Raw genomic sequence first — 21,229 nt, 5'->3', positions numbered from 1 at the left:
GAACTTCTGTATTAATAAAGTATACGTTTAAAGCCAGGGCATTTCCCCTTCCAGTACAGTTGTCACTGAATCCCATGAATATTCAAGTTAGGAGGGAGCTCAGGAGATAATCTGGTCCAATCCGTGGCTCAAGCAGGGCTAACTTCATAATTATGACACGATGGTTAGGGCCTTGTCAGTCAAGTTCTGCATGTCTCCAAGGATGTTCCACAGCCTTTCTGAGCAACCCGCTCCTGTTCCATTTGCAGTGTCAACTCACTGTTGTAAAGAAATTTTTTTTTCTTATGTATAACAAGAATTTCTCTTGCTGCAAGAGTTGCCTCATATTCTTTTCATACGTACCCCTGAGAAAAGTCTTTTCTTAATCCTCATCCAGGTAGGTGAAAAGAGCAATAAGATCTCCCCTCTGTGCTTGCCTATGGTGGTATGCAGGATTAGTCCATTATGGGTAGAAGAGCATGTGTCTTTGTTGAATATCATGAGATTTGTTGATCCTTAAGTCCAGCTTGTCAGGATCCTGTTGAATGGGACAACCCTGCCCCTCTGTGCCAATCACTGGTGTCATCTGCCAGTAGGCTGAGGTTGCATTTCATTCCATCGCCCAACCTTTTACTAAAAATGTTAAATAGAGTTGGCAACAGTATCTGCCCTGAGGAATGCCACTAGTAACCAGCTTTCAATCTGACTTTATAGCAGCATTATTCCCCAAGTTCAATGGTCCCACCAGTTTCCCACCCACCTCTAAGTCCCCCCCATCCAGCCCACCTTTCTCCAATTTGCCTATAAGGATCCTACATAATCCTGTGTAGAAGTCTTTGCTAAGCACAGGAAAGATTACATTCTCTGTTCTCTCCTCTTCCACAAAAGGGAGGGAAGGGCAGAGTTTGCCCCTGGCTAATAATGCATGATGGCTGTTCTCAATCACCATTTTATTCTTCACGTGTCTCAAAATGAAATTAATTTCCATAACCTCTAGTAATAGGCCCTATAGTCTTCCCAGGGACTGAGGTTACGTGCTACCTCAATCGCAAAGTATATAAGATACAATTATTATTTGTTTTATAAAAACAAAGATACTGATTTTACATCCCCCCCAAGACATTTTTATACAGAATAACCTCTTTACAGCTGAAAAATCTTTAATATTACATGATTTCTATACACACTTTTATACATTTTGATTGCTTTAAACATACAAAATAACAGAAAACAAACTTTAAATTTACAAGATAATCTTTGTTAAAAAACACTACATCTTCCTTCCTTTAATTTTCATGACAAAAGCTTCCATGTGGTCCAGGATTCAAAAATTCATCCAAAATTTTCAGACATGATTCATACAGGCTTCTGAAAGGGCATAAACAATGTGCAACAGGATTAGATATGCTAAATGCTAGATTAATCCTTGACTAGTTGATGCTTAGCGTATAGCCACCACATGATTTCTTTGACCAGTTATTCCATATTAGTTAAGTATTAAATATGCCCTTTACAAATTACTTTTGAAGTAGTTGGGTTTCTTCCTTTCAACTTTTCTATCTTTCTGCTGATGATCTCTAGCTACAGTGTAATCTACAGCAAGTGAGTTTAAATTACTGTCAATTCAAGCACATATTCAAATATTTCATCATCTATTTAAAGAACCCACTCGTTGTCTTCACAGCATTTATACTCTTTTTTCAAACATATTTCAAAATAGTCAAATCCTTTACTGATAATTCATACTAAGGCCTCTTCATTCTTGTACTTTCTGCCTTTCTCCCTTGTTGTTCATAATTTTTCTCCTCACCTGTGGCAATTATTTTCCAGGCCTGAGCTTTCTATCTTTTCCTTATTAGCAGTTGCCTCCTTCACTGCATATACACCCATCTTAGTCCCTTTCTGGCTCCCTTTTGTCTCACATTGCTCCCTAAACAATCTCAAAGGTTGTTCTGAAATTTCCATTTGGTAGGCCCTTTTTATTTTCTTGCACCCCCTGACACAGTCACTCACCTAGCCTTCGTAGTTGCAACTACGCACAACTTCTAACACTGCTCTAAAATATACCAAAAATGGGCCCTTTGGTCTTCTGTCAAAACATTTTTTCACTGTTAACCACTATGAACTTTATGCTTCACGTTACTTTTATAAAAGATTCTGTCACCTGCATTTCTCAAGCATTTTTTATCCATATTTTTATTATTATATTCCTAGACTGATGCCCCAAATAAGCAAGGTTAGTCAGTCATTAATCATGATGAGTTAGCGCATTCATCGTGGGACACCAAGACCTGAAATACAAGAGGCGACTCTGCATTTTCACAGCAGTATATTGGATATCAGGGTTCCCTGAATTCAGACTGCCATGTGTGTGTCACATGCTCCTCTTTATAGTGCTTTATCCTTTAAGTCATGATGGAACCCAGCTGTAAAAATAAGCTGGTATTATAATGTACTATAAAATTAGTATAATTACTTAAGTACCATGGTTTTAGACAGAATGCTACTTTGTAATTTATTTTGTTATAATTTAAGGCTAATAAAACAATGGATCTGTAATGTTGGACCATGTACCTGCAGCACATTGGACAACAAGACGTCATTCAGAGTAACTGTACGCTTCCCCAGATTGACAAATTTAAGTCAGTTTTACTAGGTACCTTTCTAGTGAACTTTTAGATAGGTGGCAGACAAACCATGCACAACATTGTATTTACAAAACAATTCAAGAATCATTATTTACAGATTCAATGAGAGTGCAGTAAAGAGTTTGGGAAGCTAGCTAAATGATAATACTAAAGAAATATCTTTCAGCACAGCCATTAGCTAAATTTAAATTCTAAATACTCATATATCAAAATGCTAATTAAAGTAAATACAAAATATTAAGTAAAAGGGATTATTCTATAGCACATTTGTTTTTATAGAGCATGTAACATTTTTCTCTAGCCTCCAAATCACTGCACTGACAGCTTTACTTGCATTGTTTTGCTACGCATAAATATTTGCATTTTATAAACTAAACTAATGCGTGTGCCATTACTCTTGAGGAAATTCTCTCAATATACAATATGTTGTCCAGAATTTTTAAGTGCACTGAACAGCATTTTTAAAATAAGACACCCGCAGGGCAGTCTTAAACTGCTAACTCAGCTGAAGAGAGAAGACTAAATTACAATGAAAAGTTTTGCTTCTGAATTAGTGCAACAATTACTTGTTTAAGGGCAGCACTTTAATTACTACACCAGACAGCATTTTCACTTTTGTCTTTCTTTGCTAATATGTAATAGATTACTTGAAGTCTAAATTTAAGATGCTGGCACAGAATGCCAAGTCTATTGGGAAATTAAAGAATGTCACTATTTCCTGGTATACCTGGGTATTAAATAAAATAATCCCTCAAGGAGTTATTATGAGATAATGCATTCAGAAGCAAAAAGTAATAATACTATTAAGCATGACTTAAAAAAACAGTAACATATTTTAGCACGCATCAGTGCAGCACTGGGGGTTATAAGATTGTACTCAAAGTAATGATCAGAGATATAGCTTGCAGCATACCGGAACTAAAATTTTGGGGGTTGGTAAGCAGAGTAGGGTGATAAAACAGTTTGCAAACAACAGGGCACATTTCAGACTGTATATAATCACATTTTAGTTAAACGTTAGCACACTAGTACCAGAGCACTACAAATGGAATGTCAGAAGACGCCAGAGGCCCAGCCTGGTCCAACATTCTGTCTGTCTGAGAAAGTGCAAACATGCTGTAAATGAGTCAAGAAAAACCTAGTCATTGAAGAACTTCCTCCTAATGTTTTTTCAGCACGAATTCTTTTACCCTTCAGGAGAGAGAGAAACAAACCCCAACATATCTGTGCAAATATGAATTCTCCCAAATTCTGCAAAGCTATGTGACAGCTTCTGAATTTTGTCATCATATTGCAATTCTGATTCTTGTTAAAAATACCTCCCAAGATCATGTTCATATTCCTAATCTTTTACTTTTACCTGCAACTATCTCTTGGTTTTGTATTATACAAAGGTGGCCATTCTTATATCACGAAATTAAAACATTGCAGCGTCTTGTGCTCTTCATCTGCCCCAACTCCTAGGTTGATTTGTCCCTGTTCACTGGGCAGAAATGATCATATAGATTCATAAAGCAATTATCTGTGTTCTTACTGAAATTTATAGTTAGTAGTGCACTCAAGTGGCAGCAATTACTCATTTTAATGAGCCTATTTATTTAATCATGTTAAGAGTGGCTTTAATTTCTCAACCTTTTCTACTGTCTTGATTAAAGAAGCACATAACTGAATCATGATACTCTGCTGCTCACCCTTCTTTTCAGATCATTATTAATATCCTTTTTTTAAATATTATAGTAGAACACTTGGCAACCCAACATTAAATGATTTCATGGAAAAAATTTGGGGTTTGTTTATTTTTGTTTGATTTTGTTTCTAAACTAAAAGAAAATTGTTCACAGACAAGCATTAATTAAAACAACCTACCCAGGAAGGAGAGTCACTCTGAATTTTAGAGGTCCAATCATGTACTGATTTTTTTTTAAAATAAGACTTTTTCTGTTTCTTTAGCAATTCCATGTCACAAGAGCACAATGTCCGCTGTGGAAACCACTCAAAGTCTTGACAACAAAATTTCTGTTTTCTATTTACTTATGTCAGACAGGAAACAGAAGTGTCTGCTGCACTGGTTTTGATTCCGCCTCCTCCCCCCCGCCTTTTTTTTTTTAAAATAAATCTCATTTTTGATGGTACATAACTGAAGTGGCTCATATATATCATAAAACTTTCTGGCCTAGTTCTTAAAATTAGTTATCTCTTTAAAGACAGTTGCATAATACCTTTCTGGCTCTGATATAATAGGAAATTTAAATGAATTAGTGCATATTTTGTCAGCAACAACACAGCCACTCTATCATGTTGTCCTGAATACCAGGCTCCCCCCCCCGCCCTGCCCCGGAAAAGTCCAATTTACATTCTGCACTTCTGAACCAATTCCAAATGGGTATTTACTGTACAGCCTTCTAGAAGTTCTACCACTGCCAGAACATTTGGCGTAGCTTTTGGGCTTCTTGGTACCACTCAAGTGAAGGTTTGAAGTATCATAAACGGAAAGGGATGAACTACCTTATTTTTCATACGGTAGTATGAAATCTCATAACTTTAGTATTGCCTTTAAATACATGACACTGGTTCAGTCAAAGCACAGCCGCCAAAGGTCTATGTCTAGTCATCACAATGCCAGACAACAACACATCTCAGGCTAGTGATCCACCAGAAGAGAGTGCTCTGGAAGTGTGCTTAGGTTGGAAAGGTCATGCAAGAAACTGTTGACTAAAATGAAGTTGTGTTCGTTTTGTTTTAACTTAAAATCTGTCTACTCTACAGCCATTGTTTGACTGAACGGTGAGGATCATCAATTGGAAGAATTAAAGATTGCAAGGGCCTCTGCCTGTTCCGGCCACCGTGGTGCACTAATAACTTTCTCAGTATTTTTGGATGAATGTCCATAACTACAGTCTGTTTTTCTTCATATTCTATGTTTGAGCATTTTAATGTCTATTTTGACTGTTTTCTAATTCCATGGTTAGTTCAATAACTAGGCAGAACCCAAATATCAAGAAATTTTTAGACTTCAACAAGTTTGAGACACTTAAGGCTAAAGCATGCATCATGATTGTCTATCTTGGGCAGGTCTGAAAAAAATGATTGCAAATGCAACGTAGACAATCACTTTCAAGAAGCTTATCCCAAAAATCTAATAGTCAACCAGATATAACACCAAAATCTCAAAAAAGAGCAAAATGAAATCACTGTGGAAAGGTCTTAAAGTCATCGTTACATTCAGTTAAATTTTTACTAGGTATGGATTCATATGCCTAATACCAAAATGTAGGAGAAAAGTTTCCCAGTAATAAGAATAGTAAATACACAACTTGCTTTGTTCTACACTTGCTGTTAACAGAACTGAATTTCAGAACTGAATCCTGCAATATACAGGATCAAGACATAACACATTCAAATTAAATGAAAAAAAAACAATCTAAATTTGTAAAGATTGCAATCACAGCAAATCTATGAGCAGGAAATTTAATACTGTGCTGGGCTCAATGCCTCACGATTTTTTTTTACCCACTATTTTAAAACTTGCAATCATTCCGAATGCTCTAACTGTATGATAAGTACAAACCACAGCTAATTATTGCAGAGAGGGTACAGGAGAGGTTAGTGTTCATTTCCCACAGCATATTTACCTTTCAGTGCTGCTGGATTCTTCTGTAGCAGCATCCTTGCATGTTATCAGTTTCCTTTGAATAGCAGGTGCAATATCCTTTAGAAGTGAAGTCTTGTGCTTACCTATTTGAAATAAGATTATGTTGAAAAGTTGGACAAAAATAATGATTTCGCAAAAAAACTCTGCACATTTTCATGGAATATTTTTAACATAAAAGATTGTTTAATGAAAGATTAGATATTAAATTATATTTTCACTGTCCTGGACTAATTACTGTGTATTTCAGCAGATCAGAATATAGAGCTGGACCCTATGAGTTAGCAGACAGTTGTATTTTTAAACTCACTACACAAAGATTGAAAGTCCAAAGCTTAACAACATAATTTATAAAGTGACATAAGCCTAAATCCTGTAGAAAAATGGATGAGGAAAAGTGCTTGTTGAATTGTGTAAGAACTCAGCTTTCAAAATGTAGCACATAAAAAAAAGAAAGGAAAAAACAAAAGGACCAAAATGGTTTGACTGACCTTTAATTATAATCACAATGCAGACAGTAGCTGTTAGACTAAAAATCCCCTCAATTTCTTCAGAGAGAATGCATTCCATTAATTCATTTAAAAATGCCCTAGGGAAAACATAAAGGAAAAATACTTTATAAATAATTTTTTTTCAAAAATACAACTGAACACAGCAAGTTCATGATTACACTACCCTGCCACCATAGCTTCAAAGATACCATGCAGGATGAAGCAGTGGTTATTGGGTAACTGAAGACTACATGTTGCTTCTGGAACTGAGAATATCTGAGTTAACAGAATGGTAAATTGCTTGGAAAGAAAATGAAAAAGTTTGTACACAGAATAATTAGCTGCTAAGAGAAATTAAGAGCTCATGGACTATTTTGGGAAAGTCAATCTGTGAAGAAACTACTGGTTCTACTGGAATTTAACTCATGTAGTTTGTACAGAAATTTCTAACTTCAGTGCCTACTGAAGTTCAAAAAAATACATTATATGACTCCAATGGATTGCAAGTAACTACTCACACCCTTAAAACTGTTACTACTTGTAGCCTGATTAGCAACCGGAGTTTAAGTAACACTTTGGTCTAAAATACATATCTCTCAAAAATTAAAGTATATGGGTTCCCAATCACAAAACAGTGAAGAACTCTTGTAACTAAATATAGCCCCCAAACACTTCCAAACTACATTTTAGATGTTGAAAGTATGGACGGACTAACAGAATCAAAACAACTGTTCATTGTAAAGTCTGAGATAAATACTAACTCTGTATGTATCTGAAGAGACTCACTTTTAGCAAGAAATGATAGTATTACCAGCAAACTTTAGAGGTGTTTTGGGGCATATATTAAGAAAAATGAAAGAGGGGAGTCAAGAAAGAGGTCTATAGCAATCAAACTAAACTGCAATACAGAATAAGGCAATACTACAGAATGAAACCACTAATTGGTCATTATAGTGTTTATGGTAAAAATAACAAACTTAACTCAGAAGCAATTCTCAAAAACAGAGAAAAATAAAAGAACATGAGGGATAAAGCAGGAGATGGACAAGATCTGTAATCCTCATATTCCTCAGAGCACAAAACTAAATGCTCTGTGAAGAACTAAAGGGGAAACTGAACAGTAGATGTTACAATAACTTTCCCTAAAATATTTCAAAAATACCTTTGGTAATATTACTATATGTTACCAAAACTGAACACCATAAATACCCAGTTCTGACTTTAATTGTCCTTCAGGCTTTTATTGTGCTAAAATATGAAAATGAAGTATGCAGTTAAGAAAAGAACCAACCTCCACTAGTGATTCACTAAATAAGCTTGTAGAAGCTCAAATATTGCTTCAAAGACCTGAGAAAGATGAAACTTCTTTAAGTTCTGAAATAAGTGTTACGAAGTTGCTCATGCATCGCGTAAGTTTTATTATATCATTGTGTACTAATCTGACCCAGTATCGATTCCAGTTCATATTGCTCTTAATGGCTAATTGATAGTATTCTGATCAGAGTTTTGACTTTATTGTTATGACTGTTTAGGTCAGTAAGCACACTCTTTAGTTCCATGAAGGTACACTGTAATTTTATACATATTAGTCCATTGATCATTCAAAATAACTCTGGTGTGTATAGTCGCATAAATAGAAATTTAATGTGAACAAACTAAGCAAAGGAAGATAATGAAATTCACTTGTAATAACTCTAGAAGATATCCAGGGTACCCAATAAATAAAGCAAATAAAAAACCCCCCGTTTAAGCCTTAAAAAAATAAATGGCGTAACGCTACTTTTGGGGCTTTTAGGACTCAGATACTTCAAAACTATTTTGAATTTTGTGATTTTAATACAGCTGTAATACATGTCACCTCATTGCAGGCGTTCAATTAAAGGATTAATGCTATTTCTGGTAAATATTTTATTTCATCTAAATGCCTCTCTACTGACGGGGCTAATGTTTATAAGTATCTTATGAAAGAAGCAAGCCAAGATGTATGATTAAAGAACTGATTTAGAGGAACAGTTTTGTAAATAAGAAGCACTCTTAGAAGCAGTTAAAAAATTGAACCAACCGCCCCAATCAATACCTACAAGTAGTGTACCAAGATAAAAGGGATTATGAAGTAGTAACCATCTAATTCCTAGAAATTTATTTAAATTTAGAAATTAAAACTTTATTGACAACATATAAGCTGTTATACGTTAGTAACAACCTTGGACAAATTAATGTAGAAACATTTACCTGACAACATTAACTGACTTCATAATTATAGTCATTAAACTGCTTGAAAGAGGAGGAAGGTCTGAAATAGTCTTTGGTATAGTTAAGTCTTTTTCACTGGAAACCTAAAAAAGAAGAAAGTCAACAACTATTGCAGATCAAGAAATGTATGTATGCAGTAAACATCAAAGTAAATCTGTATTTCAATAACTACACTAAGACCTATCCATAAATAATTAGAAGAAACATTCATGTGTATTCTTTGAATAGGCTTAATCCAATTGTGTTGTGTCCAAATAAACAAATTAGAAAGGCTAAAACAAATAAGCAGTATTTGTACGAAGGTAAATAATCTCCACAGTTGTTCTGAATAAAAGTTTCATTTAACTACATTGTTGGCCACTATTTAGAAAGGCACAGTCTACTAAACACAAATGAGTATCCTTTGTGTCTCCAAGATTAAGTGTGCATCATTTCTAAAAGTAACTTAGGCGACAGTGATTTCCTGATTCCCTGTGTCAGCTCTTTTTGGTATCAAGTTCTGAATAGTATGGCAAGTATTTAGATAGAACGGAATTTTGATTTACTAGTACAATAACCTGGGGACACGGAAAACCCCAGCTCTGATGACTTACTGCAATGAACATTAGTAATCTATGAATATGAATCTGCAGTATCATTCAAGACCATAACCTGTTACTCTGTAGCACCTGTAAAGAGCATGCTCTCATCCCACAGCCCCTCAGCTGATATATTAATATTTGCAGGTAAATCTCTGGTATTATCCCAGTTCCTTCTGTAACACAGAATCTTAGAAGCAGCTCTGTAGTATTTGGTACTTTCTGGCAACCATTTATTGCTCTATTTCTGACTTATGTAGCAACAATGGTAAGAGTACAGCCCCTTCTAAAGAACCTCTACTCTTCCTTGTCAGTTCTCAAAGCTTCCAGTCTTACTATAGACATATTTGTTCCTAACACTACAATACATTAGGAACATGCACTAGGAATGTGTAGCACATACAATAACCTCTGTCTATATATTCTTTTCAGTATTAGAGCTTCTTTCTTCACTTTCCAAAGAAATTCAGATCAGATATTTGGAAGTCCTCTAGACAAAAACAGAGGAACCAAAAAACAAATGTGGTATGAGAAATGGAGCTGTATTGAAGCAGAGAATGCATAAGTGATCAGTGCCATGCAAGACATCAGCCTGCTTTGGAACAGGATTACAAAACCTTATGGGACAAGTTCCAAGAGTAGGGAACTGGAATCTTTCTGAGATCAGTGGTTCACTTCTTAAGTTCCCTAATGCTGGGTGAGTCGAAGTGAGGTGGGTTTAAAACAACCTCTCTTCCTCCTCCTTTCCCTGAGCTTTTATAGATGAGCACAACACCGTATGGTACGGAATATGCCTTTGATCAGTTTGGGTCAATGGTCTCGGCTGCGTTCCCTCTCAACATCTTGCCCACCTGCAGCCTGCTTACTTTTTTTGGGGCAGGGGGTGAAGGGAAGTCAGAATTGACACTCTTCAACCACTGTTCAGCAACAGCCAAAACTAACTGGCATGGCCTCAACTGTGTTTTAGCCACAAACTTAAACCACAGCACCACAGGGACCACTGTGAAGAAAGTTAACTCCTTCCCAGACAGTCCCAGTACAAATACACATACAGAGAACATATCAAAAACCATGTCGTTAATATCCACCACTGCCTAATTTCTAAATTTTTCTATCAGAGGCAGATAGTGAACCAGGTATCACGATAACTCTGTTCTTACACAGCTGTATCCCTAAACCTGAGAGATGCACCGTAATGTGAAATTATGGCAAATAAAATTTCCTGTTTGTGCCATGCCAACACACAGAAAATCTTGATCTGCAGTACAAAGGCCACGTTTTCTGAACACAGCTCTATTGTTCCAACAAAACATTTAAAAGGCAGCAGGTGTAATAAAAAAAAAGTCAGTATTAACTTTACCTTCTGTAGCACATAGTTTATCTCTGCTACTATTGCAGCCAGGATAGTAGAGAGTACACCTTGGTGAACTGCTGGGCAAGGTGAATGCCAGCACTGGACTGCATGTATGAATTCTCCAAGAGGCATTTGAATAGAGTGAATCAACTAAAACCAAAGAAAAACAGATCATTTTTTTCAGGTTGCTTGAGTAAAATTGACACATTTCAGCAAGCTTCTCTGTGAAAAAGGGCAGATCACACCTTGAAAGCTATTGAGGTATTCTAGTCACCTGGGATCACAGAGAGGATCAGCGACACGTTTGAGAAGTCTACTCATAAACTGGAGAGAACTAAACAAAACAATGCTTGTATCAAAAGAGAACTGAAATCTTTTTCAGAAGTTCTGAAAAGCAGACCACCAAATTTTCCAGTGATCCACCCCTCTCACTACTGCCTAGCCTCTGCTATAAAATACAAGAAGATAACTGTTCTGTGAAGATAGAAGGTTTTGAAGAACTTCAGGTCATCGTACATAATTTGAAGTTGATGTAATTCAGGCTGCAAGAAATTAATAAAATAACAACAATTTCTCCTTCCTCCCAATATCATAATATATATAATTGAATTCTTTGCTCTGGATTGAGAAAGTTCATTTAATTGCAGTTAAGTTTAATAACCTGTAAGTACTAGGGTAGCTGAGGATCATCGGTAACAGAATGCATTGTTCTCCAATTTACTAGTTTTTCTGTCATGATGAGACCAACAATGGATAAAAAAACATTGGTAATGAGGAAATTTAGAAAACTTAACTGAAAATTTGATCAGATGTTGACTCGAATAATAACCTCAACGTGTCTAACACATTTACATTAAAAATATGGATTCATCTACACGCTAGGTAGCAATTTCAAGTGTAATGTGATACCTGAATTCCTTCTTCCTGCTGTTTCTTGAGTCTACGTGCCACACATTCTAAAACTTTCTGGAAGACTGTCTGTACAGCATGGAAAAGATTTGCCACTTCATCTGTCTCAGTATTCTGAGTCAAAGAAGCTTCAATAATTTCTTTCAGAGCATACAGTAACACTGGAGCACAAAAGCCACCTCTCTCTAGAGAAAGAGATAAATACCATGATATAGAAATCGTAATGAGATGTTCTTCAGGTACAAGCTTAGAATGAAACTCAGTTACCTACCATTAAGTACTTATAGTTTACAAGTGTAGATGATATATTTAGTTTCTGAGCATCCTCAGCTGAAATTTTCATACAGTTCAATCAATATTTTAAGTATAAATCCAGTGTTCCTTCCAAATCCTTGAAGTATAGGGATTAAACTTGTAGATTTCTTCAGGAATTGAGCTCTAATTCTGTCTGTACTGTACACATAACTTTCCAAATGGGAGCCAAATTTAAACAGTGCTACAATGTTGCCTCGTAAGGCATACACATGTATAGAAAGATATCTCTCTCTCTCTCGATATATATACACATCACTTTATATATATATATAAAAACCCATGAATTATATAGTAATAACTGGAATCTAAGACCAAGAAAGAAACATTAGTTATCAGCAGTGACATGGTTCTGGGTTAGTTCTCTGCTCATTTTCAGTTTTCTGAAAAGCTTCCATGACTTTTGACCGTAGTAGTAGCTAGCAGAAGCAGTAAGCACCATTTTTGGAGACACAGATTCCAAAACGCTAAAAGCAACAGTTCTGCTAATATAAGTCAGCTAAGTATATATGAAGATGTTGATGTTAGTACAAAATATTGTACCTGTTTGTATAACTGAAAGAGCCATATCTAAAAGGTGTGCTTGAAACGTGAGATTTCCAAGGCCAACCATTATGACATCTTTACATACTGTCAGGTAGGCCTAGAAGAGAGATGCAAAAGTATATGAGAAACAAAACTTATATAAAGTAACTGTTCAGTAAAACCTAAAAATAATAAAATCACAAAATCTTAGCCAAGTTGCATTGAAAGCTGGTGCATCTACCTGGAGTTACTCAGTTCGCAACCTTTGAAAAGCAGGAGTTCTAAACAGTTCTCCAAATGCTTCCATTGCCCTTTCCTTCAGTAAACAGTTTCTCAAAAGGCAGTAAATCTTCTACCTTTTTTATTCAGGCTCAGATCAGAGGCATTGATACCTAACAGTTACCAAGGCAAAATATGACATCTCTACCTTGAATAGCAAAATTTAAAAAAGCATACAAAAAGAGCTTTTCCCTAGAGTTACACGTTACATACTAAACAGATTATAATACTAATGTATAGGCAGAGTAGAGAATTTTTAACCTGTATACATGAGCTGGGTTGTTGAAGGACACTGACTGTGACTAAAGTTAGTCCAAATTTTTCCCTTGACCAAAATCTGAAAGTACCCATAGCTCAATGCTAAAATCTACCTTGGGTTAAGTGGTATGTCATGGGAATGTAACAGAAGACAACTCAAAACCAGCTAGCCCCACCCCCCTACCACCCCCAATTATATATCAATTGCTTTCTGCGAAGGGCAAATGATAAGGGGTAAGGGACACTGTCAGTGATGACATGGGGGTTTGTGTCAGAGGGCCTACCAGCCCCCATCAGCAAATCAGTGGCCTAAAGACAACAGCCCCTCAATGAATCCCTGCCCATAACAGCAAGTGCAAAATTGAGTAACAGACCAAGTCGAGAAGGAAGGGTGAAAGGGAAAAGAATGGGATATGTGGTGGGAAAGTGATGGAGAAATGTAAGTGGAAAAAGAAGAGACACCCCAGTCCCCTCTCATATACAAGAGAACTAAAGAAGCTACTGGTAATTATTGTATATTATGTGGATATTTTGAGATAAACTATGGCTACTTTTAATGCCAGCAGTTACCAAATCTACTCTCCAAACAATTAAAAAGCACAATCAATATCTCATTCCAATAAAAAACAGTATACAACGTGAGAAGCAAATAGGAGTCTCTTAACAAGCATGTGGCTTATTACAGGAGATGCAAGAGGCGTGGATTCTCTTCTTGACTTCCAGACAAGTCACATCAGTCTAACACCTCAGTTTCTTCTCTGGAAATAATGATGCAAATGGACTTTAAGATCTACTAGTATAGATCATTGTGTTTCATTATTGGCTAGTCAAGTAATGCGTCAGATGGGTTTACAGGTGACAACTGCCTATCTTATTGCTTATCAATAAAGTTTCATTTTAATTTTGTACTCAAACCTAGGAAACTGATCACAAACATTCTGGTAATGCTGGTAAAGAATCCCTATTTTCTGTCTTGTCTTTCTATAAGGTTGAGTTCTGTGCCTCCAAACTTCTGAAAAATAGCCACAATAGAGTTATGATATGCATATCAAATTTTTCATTCAGAGAGAAGACAATAGCATATAAAACACACAAGAAACCTGTACCATGAACAACTACAACACTTGTTTGAGTATCTCTTTATACCTTTTTGAAAAAAGCCATTTGGCTGCAGCAGCAGGATTTCATACAAGACTAACCTCCCCATTATTAAATTCCCAGGTAACTCACACTCCCTCCCTCTCTGCTGAGTTCCAAAGATATGTGCTATGGGACTCAGCACAAGAATGAAGCATACTGAAGTCCTCAGGGTATAATTTTACCTATTTCTCTTGAGAAGGCAGGAAGGAAAGAAAGGAAGGAAGGAAGCAAGCAAGCATGCAAACATGATTAGATCTAAATCCTCTCTCATAATTACACCACCTTCCTGGTCCTCTAAGTCATCCTCTGTTGTGCTATTCAACACAATGTATGCAGCTGCAGTGATTCTAATGTCATTTCCAGAACCTTCTATGCTATAGAAGAAGAGGCTATTACGTGCTAGCATATCCTTGATTTCAGCAACTAATTTTTTTCTCCTTTTCAGAACTAAGATTCAGTGACACTCTTAACTTTATGTTAATGCACTTTTTATAAAATAGCATAACCATTACCATTATTTAATATGAGGGGTGAGAGACTGAGGACAAGAATTACTTGTTAGAAACCTAAAATTTGGGACACTCAGGTTATACCGCCTGTGCTAGAAATTTCTTGAGTGGGCATTTTCATAAGTGTGAAGCATAAAACATGTTCCATCCACACTTCAACAGATACAAGAATATATATTATGCACTGTTAGGTGACAAAAGTCTAGATAAGAATAAGGTATTGTTGACTCCAACTACTTGATTTAATTGCTAGGGTGTGCACAATTATATTTATATTTTTTATATTTATAAAATACAAAGGTTATAACTAAACTCAAAGCAATTTAAAAAGTGTGAGATTTTAAGCAATCAAAGGAATAGCAAAAGCACAAACTTGTAACCTCGGAACAATCAGGACTGTGTTTCACTAGTTCATTCACTTGCTGGGCTGCAAAAACTCCAGTGCACTATGTTTGTCAGTACACAATTGCTACATATACAGCTTTTCAGATTGGTAGTAGTTTAATTTATAAGAGACTTCTAACCTGGATAATTAATTCAGAAACATTACTGTGTTTAGAAATGCCATCCTCTTGATCACTTGCTAGTATAAAAGGTACAACTTGACTTTCTATCCAAGCACCTGTCTCCTTCAGAAGTGACAGGTAATCTTTTCCTTCTTCAGAAAACTGGAAAAAAAAGAATTAGAAGAAGTTTACCTATTGTCCTTCCAATTCCTTTGGAATTTCCTTATACTGTCAGCTGTAGCTTCAGCTTATACTGAAAAGGTATGACCATACCTTGTTCTGAAGATGAATACTCAACCTGCAAAAGAGGCTGAAGGCTCTTAGGCCAGTTGCTTGATTGCAGCTGCCAGAACCTGCATCAGTTGCTTTCAGCATTGAGCCAAGAACCTCCTGAAATATCAAGGTTAACATTTATATTTTCCAGAAAATCCTTTCAAATGTTTCTTTTCTCAACAGCTTTAAAAAAAGGGTTTAAAAAAAACAAAACACCACCACAAAAGACCTACTCCAAAACCCCAAACAAAAAAACAACAGGCATACTTTCAATTACTTTCATTTTGCAATGACATAACTGATTTTCAGCTATTCCTTACACCTACATTTCACAAGTCAGGTTCCTTAAAAATGCTCAACACTGGGTCACAAAACTTTTGAGACACCTAAAAATGACAAGCTCATTAAAATCTGCCATGTATGAACAATTCTGAACTAATGTATTTCTAGCTTAGAATATTTGTTTGAAGTACAAATCAAAAGGAAAACCTTTTTATAGAGGAAGAGAAGGGATCATGAATCCTATTTATTTATTCTTGCAGGCCTTTAATTTGACTCAGACAATATATGATGTTAAGCACTCTTTTATAAGCACTGTTTATCCTAAGGAGAATGCTACCTTTGCAGCACTGAGAGTTTTCAAAAGCTTCTTCAGTTTCTTTTCAGGAACAGAGAGCAGGCAACCACGATTAACAGGATGAATCAATAAATATTCAATGTAATCAATTGCTAATTCTGGCTTCGATTCATGTGTTACATGGATACGTACTCGTCGTTCAGATGTTTTAATGCTCTAGATAAGAAAGCATAAAACCAGTACAATACTGTTAGCAACTTACAACTAATTCCAAAGCAGAATAATATGGCATTAAAGAGTCTTTTTCTATTAACAACAACAACAAAAGCCTTTATGTAATCTAGCAATTCCTAATTCTTTGACGTATGCATACGCACACCTTTCTTGGGGTTAGTGTGTCAGACAACCAATCCCAGGCTAATTCCATAACATGTCCCACTTGACCCCAGCGACACATGCAGTCTATCAGGGTAGAATATTTGCTTTGGTCAGCTCCACTGTCAATATTTCGTAGTCTGGAGATCACACCACAGCTTAAAATAAAACAACAACAACAACAAAAAGAGATATATTAGCTTTACAACCATAGGTGCAGACAGAATTAAAAAAATATCAACCAGTATAATACCAAAAAAGATTCACTAATGGCTCAAAGGCATATTTCAATATTTCAAAATCACAGATTTTACTAACTCATTGAATTTGTTTATTGGATTAATTTATCCAAATTGACACGTAATAGGTCAAGTTGTAAAAAATGAAGAAATAGAGTCAACAAGAGATTTCTTGTCATTCATAGTTTGGATTTAAAAATAGTACCTGAATGTAGGAATAGAAGCAGGGGGCATAAAGGATGCCAGAATAACCAATGGAGTCACACAACGCTCATCCTAGGATTAAAAAAGTACATTACAAGTTGTACATGTACACAATGAACACAAAACACATAACACATGAACACAAAACTAAAGACAGTTCTGGAAAGGTATGATTAAATAATCTCAAATTAAGGATTTCCCTTTTTTCACTAGAAGTGGAGCTGAAAAAAGCTCATAACAACATATGGCTTGCAATCTGAAACTTGATTCCTATTCTCAGAGATCAATTATCATTCAACTTTCTGACAAACTGTCAGACAAACGACCATGAATAATTATGGCCCCATTAGTTTAATCACCATTGCAAAAGAAATAACAGCTCTAGCTTACACTTTTTCTTTTTAGAAAGAGGCTAATATTTAATTGCACAGTCATGACATCATCTAAGTGTAACTCTCAAATAACTAACGCCTTAAATGAAAATTCATTCACACCAGGAATTTATAAAAAAAGACTCCAAAGGGTGCTTATATAACAATAGTAATATAAAATGCAAGACAAGTCATTACAAAACATCATATATCAATACAAGGTCTAGACAATGACATCATCCCACTTGGATTATACAGAAACCAATCTCCAATCTATGCCAAAGACTCTTCAAAAATAGCATATCTGTATGTCCAAGCTTCATGAATATAATCAAATGAAATTATTACCTACTTAGATATTCAAAGAGTTAAAACATTTTAAAGATGACTTTTAAAAGAACATTTAAAAATATATTTGTGGCTTTTCTGGAAAGAGACATGCTGCTTCAATCTGTAGCCTTTTAGAAAGTAAGCCTCTCATGACAGGTCTTTTTAGATCCAAGCTGCTTACTCACTGTAAGAATATCAAAGTCAAAGAGGTTGCTTGCTAAAGCTGGGTATCTTGTCTGCCCACCAGAACCTTTCAGGAGGGATGTTACATCCTCTACCAAAAAAGATTTGGAATGTCTTTGACAACTTCCAAACGCTTCCATGGTAGAGAGAGCATTTGGCATATCTTGTGCTGCAGGATATTATGTAGCAAGGCATTGCTTTCCATGCCCAATTATCTAAAGTAAACTTGAATGTTGTTAGGTGTAACAGCCAGCAGAACTCTGTATACTTCAGCATAAAAGCCATAAACAAAAAAAAGTCATCCAGTAGATAAATCCTTCCAAACACACTACAGGGTGCAGCAGATACTATTAGCCACTATCAAAAGATAGCATCCTGAAGAATAACACTGGAACAATAAAACAGATCAAGGAGACTGAAAATATAAAAAGGACTGGCTTTAATTAATCGCTTATATCAAACTGAAACAATAAATAAGGGCATCAAAAGAGCATTAGAAAGTAGAATGAAATTAGCAGAAACCAAACACAAGAAAGTGAAAAAGGAGATTCAGCTGCTTCAGCTGTCTGTTCCAGCAGCTGGATCATAGTAAGAAGTGGTGGTGGTGGAAAGGTTTGGGGGGGAGCGGGCAGAAAAACATGTGGACTCTCATCTACACTGAGTATTTATTCTGTAACGGCATACTTTCAGTACTGATTTCCAAAAGTTCCCAAAACATTCAAAAGAAAGGAATCCTATAAAAACATTACAAGGAGAGCAATTTATGGCATAAGTATTTCTGTGTTGACTGTTTAGATAATGGTTCATCAGTCAGATATCGCAACTGAAGAATAGCTTCTACTCATTTGTGGAGTTCCAAGAAACGCTACTATTTATGGTTCATAGCAACAATGAAAAAAAATACATAATGACATGAAAACAGATAAAAGACATAACACGTGAAAGCACCTGAAAAAATGCTAAGCATTTACAGGAAAATCTAGGCTTTCTTTACCTTAAATACTTTAAAATACTCAGGAAGTACAGAAGCAAATTTTCTGATCGCATAATCTTTGGCATCTTCATTGTTATCTAGTGCTTTGTGAATACTTCTCCAGAGAATTACGGTAATCTCCAGTAAACTTGCCATGCTGGCCACATCATTTATTGACAACACATTATTCAACACCTGAAATACAAACACTTAGATGATATTACCTTCTCTATTCTCAAATATAAATTCAGGCTAAAATAAGCTTTCAAAGAACATTGAAAATCCTTCTACTCCTTTCACAAAGGCATTGTGATTGTTGCAGAGCATTAACTCCACAATTCATTCTTACTCTCTATATATAACCTGAGTCATCTCGCAACATTAATTTTGTTTAAGAATTTAATTGCAGAATCAAACCAATTTATAATTAGTACTGGAACTAGGGAAGTATTCATTTAAAATATACTTCATATTTTTTCTATCTTATTCTAGCTACTTCACCAAATTTCTGTTATTGCAGGGCATGAAAACACCATGATGGCAGTTCTCCCCTTCTAATTCCACAGATGCCCAAGTGCTTTCCTTTATATTTGTTGTATCATTAACTGCCATGTCTCAAATTAAGACCACAGGAAAAAAGTTACCAGAACGATAAAATGGACTTTCTTACACTTGTATTCTCCTTTTCACTTTCATCATCATCATCACTATCATGAAGACTCTCTTTCATTCCTTTCTGGATGCAGGCATTCAAGCAGCGCCGAATAGTAAGCATCAATTTAGCTACATTTAAATACAATAAGAATAAAGTAGACATTTAAATTAGACATCGTGTTTGTTAGGGATGTTGCTAGTAAATGCTTCTAAATATAGTGCTGGAAAGGCAGTCTGAAAAGCAGGCAACAGAATCAAAAATAACTAGAACAAAAGATAAAACTTCCTGGTAAAAGGAAATTGAAAAAAATGTGAAAATGTTTTATATCCTCAAGTATGAAGAAGAAATGGCAACATTATCACCATGTTCTATAATTTTATTGTTAAAATAAATTGTCTACTAAAAAAACCAACCAACCACCACCTTATCAAATCAGCATCAGAGGAAGCTCCCACAACTCCTACATTCATCTGGCATCGCTATTAATTTAATGACATATGTTCAATAATACATCCCCTCCAGTGCCAATTCCAGTTATTTATAAAAGATGTAGTAGCCTAACCACTGCACTCCTTAATAAGGAGTCCATCTCTAGATAAAAGTGAAAGGGTTACATCCACTCTGATGAAAGTATTACTAGCTGAAATACACTAGCACACGTCATTTCAAAACTACCTTTCCAAGGTAGTATGATCAGTCAAGAGGAAATGGCTTGGGCATTTCACCCGAGTCACTCCATATTGACTGCTTCATTTTTATAGTATTAGAACTCCTCTGAAACAAAAATTTCCCCATTTTACTTGGTTCAGTAGCACTTTTATAAAAAGCAGCTATACTGTGTGCAGTACATAGCTTTTTCACTGAAAATTTCTGAAGCTTTTAACAGGAACGAGTGCTTTTTAGATTTTCTTTGAACAACTTGAAAAATACTACTGATCCACAAATCCCAGATAATCAGATTATCAGACATAAATATTTTTCATCCTGTATAGACTCTTCCACATAAAGATCTCAAATCACTTGAGACACCAGAGTATTTTATTCCACTATTTCTGCATGATAAATAAATATCAACTTAGGTAGTTTTAAGATACACGTGAGGAGAAAGAAGGAAAAAGAGACCATATAACAACACCGGCTAGAGAGTATAGTACAGCACCTAAGAGCAGAAACGAAAAGCTTTGGTCTCTTCATTGTTGAAAAAGCTTATGACTGTTGACAGCAGGGTTCATTGCTAGTGTCAAGCATTTCAAAAACTACAAACCAGTCTTATACTAAAACCAAAAGATCGAGCAACAACGTACCAATGTTAGGGAAAAATTGTAAAAAGCAATTACATGGTGTGATACTAGCATTTCCAAAGACTCATAAGGTTTTGTACTTTACCTATGTTGGTGGGGGCAGTATATTCATAAGCATATTGATAGAACTTTCTAGCCGCTGCTGAATTCATCTGGATTAGAGTAACACAGCGCTCACACCACACATCCTCAGGTTGGTTAATGGGAAAGAAAGAGTTGAATAAGAGATTCACTATGCGTCGTGACACAGGCCGTGAATCAACTTCAAGACGAGTCAGAAGATGCTCCATGGGACATATTTTCCAGAACTTTAAAAGCAAGAAAAACATATTAAAGGAGTTAAAAAAACATAAAGAGG

At 35.7% G+C, this 21,229-nt stretch overlaps 1 protein-coding gene across 1 annotated transcript in view; it reads right to left on the bottom strand.

Annotated features, from left to right (window-relative positions):
- Window positions 1–1,170: 1,170 nt before the first annotated feature.
- The window catches only part of NCAPG2 (non-SMC condensin II complex, subunit G2), a gene marked incomplete at its 5' end in the record, with an annotated part of 34,317 nt that continues 14,258 nt past the window's right edge, over window positions 1,171–21,229 (bottom strand). The window contains 15 exons of the mRNA XM_010290427.1: window positions 1,171–1,347; window positions 6,260–6,362; window positions 6,768–6,865; window positions 9,000–9,103; window positions 10,959–11,102; window positions 11,862–12,046; window positions 12,717–12,816; window positions 15,409–15,552; window positions 15,664–15,780; window positions 16,283–16,456; window positions 16,620–16,773; window positions 17,060–17,130; window positions 18,937–19,110; window positions 19,586–19,698; window positions 20,957–21,179. Of these exons, the coding sequence (XP_010288729.1) occupies window positions 1,266–1,347; window positions 6,260–6,362; window positions 6,768–6,865; window positions 9,000–9,103; window positions 10,959–11,102; window positions 11,862–12,046; window positions 12,717–12,816; window positions 15,409–15,552; window positions 15,664–15,780; window positions 16,283–16,456; window positions 16,620–16,773; window positions 17,060–17,130; window positions 18,937–19,110; window positions 19,586–19,698; window positions 20,957–21,179 (1,986 nt within the window). The remainder of the gene's footprint in view (window positions 1,348–6,259; window positions 6,363–6,767; window positions 6,866–8,999; window positions 9,104–10,958; window positions 11,103–11,861; window positions 12,047–12,716; window positions 12,817–15,408; window positions 15,553–15,663; window positions 15,781–16,282; window positions 16,457–16,619; window positions 16,774–17,059; window positions 17,131–18,936; window positions 19,111–19,585; window positions 19,699–20,956; window positions 21,180–21,229) is intronic.

Source organism: Phaethon lepturus, unplaced genomic scaffold (genome assembly GCF_000687285.1).
Source record: "Phaethon lepturus isolate BGI_N335 unplaced genomic scaffold, ASM68728v1 scaffold19687, whole genome shotgun sequence".
Lineage (NCBI taxonomy): Eukaryota > Metazoa > Chordata > Aves > Phaethontiformes > Phaethontidae > Phaethon > Phaethon lepturus.
Note: the sequence above shows the minus strand (reverse complement) of the source record. Positions and strands in the feature narration are given on the sequence as shown.